This window comes from Cicer arietinum, chromosome 5, assembly GCF_000331145.2.
Source record: "Cicer arietinum cultivar CDC Frontier isolate Library 1 chromosome 5, Cicar.CDCFrontier_v2.0, whole genome shotgun sequence".
Lineage (NCBI taxonomy): Eukaryota > Viridiplantae > Streptophyta > Magnoliopsida > Fabales > Fabaceae > Cicer > Cicer arietinum.
Window position 1 is genome coordinate 6,185,123 of NC_021164.2, and position 12,620 is coordinate 6,197,742.

At 29.8% G+C, this 12,620-nt stretch overlaps 1 protein-coding gene across 1 annotated transcript; it reads left to right on the top strand.

Annotated features, from left to right (window-relative positions):
• The first annotated feature begins 7,361 nt into the window (after positions 1–7,361).
• LOC140920346 (serine/threonine-protein phosphatase 7 long form homolog) lies at positions 7,362–8,957 on the top strand. The gene is made up of 4 exons (XM_073368605.1): positions 7,362–7,438; positions 7,528–7,948; positions 8,065–8,139; positions 8,460–8,957. The coding sequence occupies exons 1-4, from the start codon at positions 7,362–7,364 to the stop codon at positions 8,955–8,957; spliced, it is 1,071 nt and encodes a 356-aa protein (XP_073224706.1).
• The last annotated feature ends 3,663 nt before the right edge of the window (positions 8,958–12,620 follow it).

Genomic DNA, 12,620 nt, shown 5'->3' on the forward strand with positions numbered 1-12,620 from the left:
GACCTATATAAATGCAGTTACACAAATAATAAGCTACTGATAACATTATACCAATATATAGTACACATATCTAATATAGGAAAATGGAAACCAAAGTCCAAGTATGATTTCAAAACAGAACAGATCAACAAATTTCAAAAAAAGAATAGATTTTATATGATTTATTATGTAACAATTTATTAGTTTTAGTGACAACAACAAATTAATAAATACAGTACCTGAGACAATTATCCAATTTTTTATAAAGGAGGAGCAGTAGATGGCCGCACAGTACGTAGAGGAGAGGAGGGTTACTAGAGTAGAGGAGATGAGGGTTCGTAAATTTGTTTTAAATTTGTTTTTATTTATTTAAAGTAAATGATTTTTATTTAAAGTGAATAATTTTACAGCGCTTGTGTAATAAGTGCTCTAATAGGTCCTTTAATTATGTGAAAGCGCAATGCTTTTACAATGCTTTCACAAAAAACGCTTTAAAAGCCATGTAACATAAGGTGAGAACGCTACATTTTACAACGCTTGTGTTTAAAGCGCTCAAAAAGCGTTGTAAAAGCTATGGGAGAGCGCTTCAATTTACAACGCTTTTACAAAAAGCACTGTAAAAGGGTTGTAAGCATTATGTGCAAGCGCTATGTGACCCTGTATGACCCTACAACAATGCTTTTTCTACAGCGCTTGTCAAAAAGCGCTATTGTAGCCTCCGTTATTTTTTAAAAATTCTACAACAGCGCTTATATTTAATAAGCGCTGTAAAAGATGCACTATAAAATGTCATTTTTGGCGTAGTGTAACGGAGTTAAATCAATCAACACCTTATAAATATTTTTATTCCATATTTTAATCTCACAATTCTCATATTTTTACATTAATCAATTTATCACTCCAAGGGCTACTGCTGAACGTAGCGAGTCTCGGATGAATCGTTGGGAAATACGGTTTTTCCGTTCATCTCACAATATATTATACTCATGAATTCAAACGGTCTCTCATCCCTTACCTTATTTTGACGCTTTCACATGCGAATACGATTCCACGAGCAAACAATCTTTGTGTTTTTGACTCTTTGTCCTTTAATCGATAATGAATCAGAAAACCAATCAGAGATAATACTGCCACTTTTCACACGGTCGTTTTGGCGTTGGTTTCACTCAAATCGCACTTACGGTGAAGGAGAACCGTGCAAAATAACGAATTTGAAATTTGGACAAAAACGGATGTCAATTTTGTTCCAATTCCTCCTGGGAGGAGCTGTCGTGCCATACCTTTCTTTTCCTCTATTTTTTTGTTTGGTTTTATTCTTTAATTAATTTTTACTTGGCTTATTCCATGAAACACAATTAATCTTTTTTTTTTAATAAAACCAACAAATACCAAAGTTGTTTTTTTTTAATTTTTTTTAACAAAATTTAATTACTAATATTTCATAAATAATACTTGATAAATTAGAGAAATTAAAATAATTAACCTTTTAAAAAATACATATTATTAACAACCCAAACTCTCATATTCAAATTAATCACTATAATTATACTTATTTTTCAAAATACACACGTTATAATAATATATCATTAGAGAATAGTCAAAATTATAAAATAAATAAATATAAAATCAACACTTTATATTAATTACTAAATCATACTAAATATATATATATATAATCACAATATCATAATAAGTATATAAAAAAAAAATCAAACACAATATTACCACTATCTCAAGATAATAATTTATAAATTAAATAATTAAAATAAAATATATTTAGAATTAAATAAATATAATTAAATACACATTTAATATTAGTCAAACGCATACAAGAATGTTATATTAATTGAGTGCGCGGATATACACGTAAAATCACATAAAATCTTATTCTTCAAAATATTACACTAAAATACTATTGCTTTTAAAAAAATATATAATAAAATAAAATATTTATTATTTATATCGCTCATTTAATATAATGTGTATCAAAATAGCACATCATAGAAAACATCCATATAACGAAAATTAATCACAAATTTTATTAACATATATTTTATAATAATTTTAACATCAAATTAATTATTTAAAATCTTATTTAATTAATAAAATAGTTTATCATAAAATTTAAGGTGTTACAGGATAGATGAATGCATTGTTCATCATTGACAACACTATTTAAAAAACGAGGACTCAAATATATTAGTGGAGTTAAATAAATTTGACAGAAACACATGTATTAATTAATTAAAAAGTGAAGATTTGTTTAAATCCTTAAAAATTAGGTCTTGATGAATATTTTAATTCCTAAGACAAATTATGAGAAAAATAAAAACAATTAAGATATTTTAGTCTCTGTCTTAATTATCATTAAAAAAATTAATTTTAAAAGAGATAATTAAGTCTCTCACAATAATTGAAAAAAAAAAACAAATTAATTCTCACAACATAAATATTATTTAATTTATTCACAAATAACTACGTTATTTTCCATCTACCTTTTGGATTTTTCTAATTCAGTTTATTGATTTAGGATAAGTATATTTTAGTTTATTTATTTTCTTTAAAGAGAACAAATTATCTCTTTTTTAATTGTTGTAATCATTCAATGATAATATGATAGAAACAAAGATAAAGAGTAAATATTGAATAAATATAAAAAAATTAAAAATTTGAAATATAGAAAAATTATTTTGGGCATCAAAATTTGACATGGGACACTATCTATATATACAGTAAAGTTTAGAATCTTCATAATCTGAACACAAACAATCTCAATCAATGTATGATATATATTGTATGATGTATATGTGTGTTCAAATAAAACAAACTCTTAGATATAATTGTTGCAACAAACATGTGGGAAGTGATGTTGGCTTTATCTTAATTTTATTGTTGTAAGGAAAAACATCATAAGTTGATAAACTCATTTGCAATGATTTGCCGTTATTTTGAGTCAAATAATTTGCCGTTAAACATACAGCACACATGCAAGTGTACGTACCATCCAATTTACCGACAAAGAAAAGGACAAAAACTAATATTTGGCAGCCTTAAAATGAATGACGGCTCCAATAGATTCAATTGCTTTTACTAGGGGTGGACGAAAGACAAAGATCCGACCGCAATCCGAAAAATCCGAGAAACCCGTGGATCGTTCGGACGGATTGAGATGGGTGTTGGGTGTTAAAATTGAAGAAAGTAAGTTTGTGCGGATACAATTGATCGGTTACAGATTTCAAAGTCAAATTCAATAGTACCCAAACCCGTCTAAGAGTACTAGATAATATATCTTAGGTTTTTTTTAGGCTAAATTCCATCTGTGGTCCTTTAACTTAATTTCAGGTAACATTTTAGTCTTTTATCTTTTTTTTTTCTTTCCGATTTAGTCCTTTATTCCTAACAATATCAAATAAAGTATGAAAATATGAGTTTATTTGAAGATTTGCGTTACGAATTTGATGAAATTTGTATTATATTGAAGAATATAATTAATTTTATGAGTTTTGATTGAATTTTTTTTTGAATTTTTGTATAAAAAAGGATAACATTGTTGAAATTTTAAAACATAAAATATTAAATTGTCACTTAAAATTAAAATAAAGGACCAAGTTGAGAAAAAAAAAGATAAAAGACTAAAACGTTACCTGAAATTAAGTTAAAGGACCACAGATGTAATTTAGCCGCTTTTTTTATTAATATACCATGAAAAAAAATATTAAATACCAAACTACCATCTTTTTTCTACTTTTAATACTCCTCTTAGAAATCGTGTTGGCTCCTATAATTTCTCAAGTTGAATTTTTTTTTTTAAGGAAGGAAGAGAATTCGGATTCATGTACACCGATTTCTCAACTGAAATTATTTTTTTTAATTATTAAATTTATTTTATCATTTATAAAATTATTTTTATTAGTGGTACTATTTAGTAGGCACATATATAGGGAATTTGATCAATTAATAAAGACACAATCACCCACTGAGAAATAATGCAACACATTATTTTTTGTTAACATCTTTCTTGATAATAAATATATATTTTATTAATCAATAATTGTTACTATAATTAAATAATTAATTTGAGTTTCATTTATTATTAATTTAATTAATTATTATTTTAATTACATAATTAATTTAAGTTTTATTAATTATTTAATTAAGTAATTATTATTTGAATTAAATAAATAAATACAATGTTAATTTTATATTTTATAATTATTATAAAAAATTAATTAAATGAAGTCCATAAAATAAAAATATTTAATTTAATATTATAATTAAACATACAAATACCAAATTAACTAATTTTATTACAATGAACTAATTTCTATTAGGAGCATCAATACGATAAGGGCATTTATTCTTGTTATATCCCTCGTTTCGACACAAACCACATCTCTTGGGGTGTGTATTTTTCTCTCGTTGATCCATTTCAGTATGAATACGAGTAGACTATGGACGACCTTTTGGATCTCTTCTCATGGCTGGATTGTGGCACAACTCTATTCCATTGTATTCTGGCTAATATGATTGAAGAGGAATTGCTGGGAACTCTTCCTTGTAAACGTCAAAGATACATTGCAATGTATACTTAGAAGACACAAGCCATTTCACTGCATCTTGACTCCAATCACTGATTTGTCTTCTAAAGTATGTGATGCTTGGTTGAGTCATAGCGTATCCTGAATGAACAAAAGTTGATGTTGTTTAGACAATTTGAAAACAAAATTATAAAGAAAAAATATGTGTGAGATATATATATATAAAAAAAAATACTAACCCATGTTGGTTACAATATCTTTCATTAGCCCATTTTTGAAGGTCCTCATGAAGTTTTGTGATATATGTCGAACGTAAAAGACATGATGCCAATTGCTGTTTACACGCCTAACATCACTTTTAATCGACTCATGTCTATCTGAAATCAAGCAGAGGTTGGGTTGAGGTGTGACAAACATCCGTAGACGACTGAGGAAGAAAAACCAAGCATCTGATGTTTCACCCTCAACAATGGCATATGCTATAGGAATGGTATGACCATCACCATCCTGAGCGATTGCCATTAGTAAGGTCCCACGATACTTCTCATATAACCATGTTCCATCAACTAAAACAACTGGTTTACAATGATCAAACCATCTGATACATGGTTGGAAACTCCAAAAGAGACGATGAAAGACAGCTTTGCTAGGAACTCGTTGGCCATCCTCAATAAAGGGCCCCACTTCAATATCAGTAACAGTACCTGGAAGATAATGTTTGAAAGCAAGAATCAACCTTGGAAGTTCTTTATATGATTCCTCCCAATTTCCGTATATTCTCTCAATGGCCTTTTGTTTTGCAATCCATGTCTTTCTATAAGTAGTGGTATATGTGTATCGAGATCGTATATGTGCAATCAATACTGAAACTGATATTGTGGGATCCACTGTTACCATTTGTAAGATGCTTTCACAAATAACAGCTGAAGAGAGTTGTTGGTGATCTTGTGAAACCATTGTTGATGAGCATGTGTGTGGCCCTTCTAGTTTTGTGATCTTCCAAATGTTTGATTTCTTTCCATTCAAGATTTTACACCTCCATATACAATTTTTATTTTTACAATGGACAATCCATCTAGTGCTATCAGAATGTGCAACGACAAAGCTTATAGAATTGTGCATATGATATTCTTTTACACACTGCATTGCCACAACTTTTGTGGGAAATGTCAACCCCACTTGAAGAAAATGTGAGGGGGTCAGAGAAAAAAGTTGTAGTAGATGGACATTCTACTACGGGTTCCTGATCATCATCATCATCATCATCATCATCATCGTCATCGACAACAACTTCAGCAAGATGTCATCCTCATTCTCACTAAAATCGTCGACTTCTTCATTGTGGACACCAGCTACAACACTAATAGGGCCATCGTACGGTGTGTTAAGGTCAATATCATGGGTGGATGTTGATGGGTGTTGTGACCATGAGGCTATGGACTAATGGTGGATTTGTGTTTCAATAAAAGGGTATGAAGATGGAATGGAGTTGGGATATGAAGAGTGTAAACTTACTTGTGTGTCGTCTTTAGGATCATCTACTAACTGTGCATAAACTTCAATTGTTGAAATACCAAGGCATTTACTTGCTATGAACATGTCAAACATCATATGCATGTCATCATCTCCTAAAAGATTTAACGATTCATATCGAACATGTCCTGGCGCAAGAGTTATAGGGTATCGGTAAATAACATCGACCACCCTCTGTGAGTTGTCTGGTTGAATCTTTGTTTGGATACATTTGATAAGTCCATCAAGTTTGATATTTTTTTCACTTTTACCAATGATGTATTTGCGCATGCAAAGACAACACCTTCTATGTTTGTCCTCTCAACATGTCCATTGTAATATACTAGGACAAAAAACTTTGATGGAGACATTGCAGGTAAAAGATGTGTATTAGTAAGTGTTTAGAATGATATTTGTTTGTGTATTGAATAAGTGAACAACATTACATATTTATACTATGATGGATAACATCCCAATGACGTCAGCGTAATCCCCCAATCCTCCACTGATTGGTTGGTTCGAATTTTTGGATAGGATAATGCTTACGTGTAAGATGACGTCAGCGTAATTTGGTACGATGACGTCAGCCTAATCCTCCAATGATTGGTTGGTTCAGATTTTTGGATAGGATAATGCTTACGTGTAACATGACGTCAGTGTAATCTGGTACGATGACATCAGCGTAATCCCTCAATCCTCCACTGATTGGCTGGTTCGGATTTTTGGATAGGATAATGCTTACGTGTAACATGACATTAGCATAATCCTCCAATCCTCAACTGATTGGCTGGTTCGGATTTTTGGATAGGATAATGCTTACGTGTAAGATGACGTCAGCGTAATTTGGTACGATAACGTCAGCCTAATCCTCCAATCCTCCACTGGTTGGCTGGTTCGGAATTTTTGATAGGATAATGCTTACGTGTACGATGACGTCAGCGTAATCTGGTACGATGACGTCAGCATAATCCCCGAATCCTCCACTGATTGGCTGGTTTGGATTTTTGAATAGGATAATGCTTACGTGTAAGATGACGTCAACGTAATCCCCCAATCCTCCACTGATTGGCTGGTTCTGATTTTTGGATAGGATAATGCTTACGTGTACGATGACGTCAGCGTAATCCTCCAATCCTCCACTGGTTGGTTGGTTCTGATTTTGGATAGGATAATGCTTACGTGTACGATGACGTCAGCGTAATCCTCCAATCCTCCACTGATTGGCTGGTTCCGATTTTAGATAGGATTGCAATGGTTTTATAAATAGTAATTATGTTAATATTATTATTCACACACACTTTAAAGCTCTCACATTTACAACATACAAGCTCCATGGCTCTTTTAAGAAATCAGTATCTTCACAGGTCTAGAGATATCGCTGAGATGGTAAGTGGTTGTAATCATCTTATGTATACATGTTTTTAATCGTCATTTTCATAACTCTAATATTAAATTTATTTAAAATGTATAACTTGATTGAATGTCACCACCACTTTAGAATAGAGGAACCAAATGAAATGATAGTTCCCTACTTGGAGGAAGCTGGGTTTTTTACCGTTGCAAAATTGAGATCTTGTAACGTGGACCCATCATTGGTGACCGCAATGGTAGAACGTTGGAGAACAAAGACACACACATTTCATCTTCCAATAGGAGAGTGTACAATAACTCTTGAAGATGTTGCATTACAACTTGGTCTACCTATCAACGGAAGACCAATAACTGGAGGTGGCGCTTTAGACTGGGATGAAGAATGCCAACAACTTTTGAGTGTCATTCCCCCAAAAAATCAAATGGTGGGCCAATTCGTCAAACTAGAATGGTTGAAAGACACATTTGCTCATGTTCCGAATAATGCAGCAGCTGAGCAAGTACAACAACATTGTAGAGCGTACCTATTACGCTTGATTGGGGGTTTGGTAATCCCTAACAAATCTTGCAATAGAGTTCATTTGATGTATCTCCCCCTGTTGAAACATATTCAACTTGTTCGACTATATAGTTGGGGTTCAGCCTGTTTGGCAAACTTATACAGACAAATGTGTCGTGCAACCGCACCGTCTTATGCATGTATGGGTGGCTGTACATTGCTCCTTCAATCTTGGGTATGGTATCACATGTCGTTCATTGCCCCTCATTGCACTAGAGAGATATCATTTCCACTTGCAAAACGGTAAAATATTTTTCATATTAATCCAATAAATTACATATAATATAATTGCCAAACTTGCTAAATAATAGTTTTATATTCTTTTACTAGATGGATTGGCAGGGGACTAATCCATTCTGCAACTCCATACGGGGATCTTGTCAGTTATAGATCAAACATTGATCACATGCAACATTATCAGGTTTAAAATTTCATTGTTCAACAAAATTTATATTTATTATAATTGTGTTGTCTTACTAATATGTCTTTTTTTTCTCTAGTTCATATGGATGCCTTACAGGGGTCTTGAAAATGCCATACCACAACAAGCATATCAGGATTCAATGATATGGACTGCCAAAATCGCATTGATTTGTTTCTCAACTGTTGAGTGGCATCAAACAGATAGAGTCAAACTCCAGTTTAAACTTTTGCAGGAAATACCAGATGAACCTGAAAATATTGATACACTTCACTGTCAGGATATGAGAGGGAATCATCTGGAAAATTGGAAAGACAAACATGCTGCATGGATTCAATTTTGGAACGAACGTCGAAGTCATTGTCTTACCGGTCAACCGATACATGGACACCCAATACCAACAGAGGAGTATATGGTGTGGTTTAGACACAACTCTAATCTGTATCTATCAGCTCTACATCTACTACGGGACCCACGATGTAGTGTTGCAGAAGAGCCAACTCAACCATCACACCGACAAAGACGTAATAGACCTCGCTTACCGACTCCCCTGTTACTATTGAAAATGAAGCGCTAGAACCACATCGTCATTCATTTTCTTTCACCCCAACACAACAACAATTTGAACCACCAAGACAATCATTTCAATTCATGTCAACTCAACAAGATGATCACCGACAATCTCTACATTCAAGTGATCAAGATTTTGTGAATAACTTATTTGGTGCAGACCTAGGTACGCCTGAATCGACTACTAATTATATTAATAACATGTACTCATTTGGTGTTCCATCATTCCCAAATCAAGTAGATCATACTTCTTCGATGCATGTCGACCTACTAAGTGAAAATGTTCAGGAGACATATGCCCCAGTTGACGAAGAAAACTCACCTCCACGTCGTCCACGTCATATTCGTCGACCATCACGATGTGGGACTGGACACCATATAAGAGATTAATGTAATAAAAATATTGTAATAAAATTTGTGTATATTTTTCACTCATTTGGTATTTGTATGTTTAATTATAATATTAAATTAAATATTGTTATTTTATGGACTCCATTTAATTAATTCTTTTTAATAATTATAAAATATAAAATTAACATTGTATTTATTTATTTAATTAAAATAATAATTACTTAATTAAATAATTAATAAAACTTAAATTAATTATGTAATTAATAATAAATGAAACTTAAATTAATTAATTAATTAAAATAACAATTATTAATTAATAAAATATATATTTATTATCAAGAAAGATATTAACAAAAAATAATGTGTTGTATTATTTCTCAACGGGTGAATGTGTCTTTATTAATTGATCAAATTCCCTATATATGTGTCTACTAAATAGTACCACTAATAAAAATAATTTTATAAATGATAAAATAAATTTAATAATTAAAAAAAAATTCAATTGAGAAATCAGTGTACATGAATCCGATTTCTCTTCCTTCCTTAAAAAAAAATAAAAATTTCAACTTGAAAAGTTACAGGGGCCAACACTGATTTCTAAGAAGAGTATTAAAAAATAGAAAAAAGATGGTAGTTTGATATTTATTTTGAAATGAGTAGTAGTTTGGTATTTAATATTTTTTTTCATGGTATATTAATAAAAAAGCCATATATCTTACTTATTTCTTATACAACTATTATAAAAAAGCCATATATCTTACTTATTTCTTATACAACTATACTTTGCAATACGCTTTCCTGCCAGTGCACTCTAGACACAGAGCTCCTGCCATACTGCAAATGTCAAGTCCAACTTTATCTCATTACACTCAACCATCATAATTTCACTTTATATTTTTACATATTTTGCTTTTACAATTATTACTATTATTTATTTTACTGCTATACTACTAGCATTTAAACAAAAATGCTATGCTAAAAATTCATAATAAAAGCAATACACGTCTGTAACCACATGAATTATCAAATATAAGCATATGGTAAAAAACAAAATGATACAAGCTCTTATAAAATGGTGAAAGAGGACCATCAAAGTACAAAGGGCTCATACCAACAGCTGAGATAAGGTGACCCATAGCCGGAATCCAGTTTTTCCTACTCTTCTCTCACTAATTTATTCTCATTTTTTTATCACAAAATTCAGTGTTCGATCTCTAAAATTTTAGTAGTTTGATATTGAAATCTGTACCAACAAAACCGACGTAACCGAAATCCGACTAACCTGTAAACCGACGAAACCGATCAAGAAAATGGTTGGAACTGGGTTGCATAATATGAAGCTCGGTTACTCACGGATTTAGTGTTTTGGCCCGATTCCGTCCGAATCCGATCCAATGTCCACCCCTAGCTTTTACCAACAAAATTGAAACTGACAATCATAGGTTTGAATACCTGTCAGAAAAAAAATAATAGGATTGACTTGAGCGAGCTCCTACTAAAGTTTTTTAAAAATATTTTTTTTACTAAATCTTTAATATTAAATCATCTATTAAAATAAATTTTTTTAAATTTCAGTTTATTATTTTTTATGAGTTTAAGAGAGAGGTTTATAAATTTAATATATTGTTAATTATACATTATTTTTTTATAAAATTTATTTTTCTCAGAAAAATATTTAAAAACATTTTTTTTAGAAAAAATTGAAATAATTTTTTCTTAAAAAATTTATAAAATAAAAAAATCAATCCTTTTTTTCGAATTAAAAATGTTTGAGAAAAAAATTGTAAATTATTTTATATCAGAAAATAATTAAAACTTTTTTATCAAAAGATTTTAAGGAAAAAAAAAAATTGTCAAATTTTGACAACTCTAGGTTTGAGTATGATTAATGGGTTTGAGTTTGGGCCAATAATTAATAGATTTGTCAAATTGATAGCTCTAGGTTTGAGTATGATTAGTTGAATTAACAATTTTTTATTTATTTTTTATTTTAGAAGAGATTGTAAATTTAACCATAATTAACTTATACGACTGTGAGATTCAAATCTGGACAAAATATACAACCTAACAATATCAATATTTGTGAATTGAATTAGAACTTAAGAACAAATTAACAAGTTTTTTTCAATAAACATTTTCACTTTTTATTATTTTTGTACATCGCATTTAACTATTTTATAGAAATTAAGAAAACATTGATAAATAAAAAATAATAATATTTTTATGGGTTTATTTTATTATATATTAGAAATTGCTATTATAATAAATGTAATAAAAAAATAATAATTTAAGAGTGATATTGTAACACCCCAAATTTTTAAATAATATATAATAGTAATATTATATATTATTATATTTTATGTGTAATTGTTGCAGTGTGATAATTTTCCACGTGTTTTTTTTATCCTAATAATTTATTTGAATTATTAATATTAAATATACTATTTAAATTTATTTTGGACAAATAAAAATAAATAAATAAATAAATAAATAAAAAATAAACTTGTGTATTAGTACACTAGTCTATTAACATTAGCGTTAAAAGGGCGAGCAAATAATAATAATAATAATAATAATAATAATAATAATAATAATAATAATGAGAATGGAGTATTGGCGGATCAGCTATATGACAAGCCCGTGTTTCACAATCAGGCCTAATAATAAACCTAAAATTACCAAGATATATATACGTAAATAAATGATAGCCTGCCTGAAAGAAAGACCAGAAGAAAAAAGAAAAGAATAGAAAGGATTAGCGCTTTCTGCGGATAGTCGTCTTTTTGATACCAATCATGATCAGGTATGATTTTATTAATTCCATCAATTAGCTTTTGATAATAACACATATTTTGTTAGTACAATAGAATAAATAATGTATATAAGCGAAATTCAAGAAAAATTGAAACAACAAACCCAAAATGAAGAGCACTAAAATGCATTGAAATGGAATTTCCCTGTAGGTTATTTAATCAATTATCATAACAAACTGTATAACCAATTATCCCTAGAAAATATGTTAGCAGCTAAGCTATTAGATGCAATTAGTTTCTAATGGGAATTGTTGAAGGATAACTCCATGAAGTAAGTAATTAGTTTTTGATAAGGCAACATAAGATTCATGCAAATTGCCATGAAAACAAAATAAGGCAGAGAGTTTAATTGGTTTTTCAACTAAAAGGTTTAATCTATTTTGATTATATTATAAAATTAAGTATAGTCAATAATAAGTAATAATTAATTATTATTATTTGTGTCCATGTGATATATATATATATATATATATATATATATATATATTTAAATATCAAAACTATAT

Excerpts from the sequence above, each read along its gene's own strand:
- LOC140920346 (XM_073368605.1), top strand. The coding sequence starts at position 7,362 with ATGGCTCTTTTAAGAAATCAGTATCTTCACAGGTCTAGAGATATCGCT. Across the intron at positions 7,949-8,064 it reads TACGCTTGATTGGGGGTTTG|ACAAATGTGTCGTGCAACCG; the intron begins GTAATCCCTAAC and ends AAACTTATACAG. Across the intron at positions 8,140-8,459 it reads CTCCTTCAATCTTGGGTATG|TTCATATGGATGCCTTACAG; the intron begins GTATCACATGTC and ends TTTTTTCTCTAG.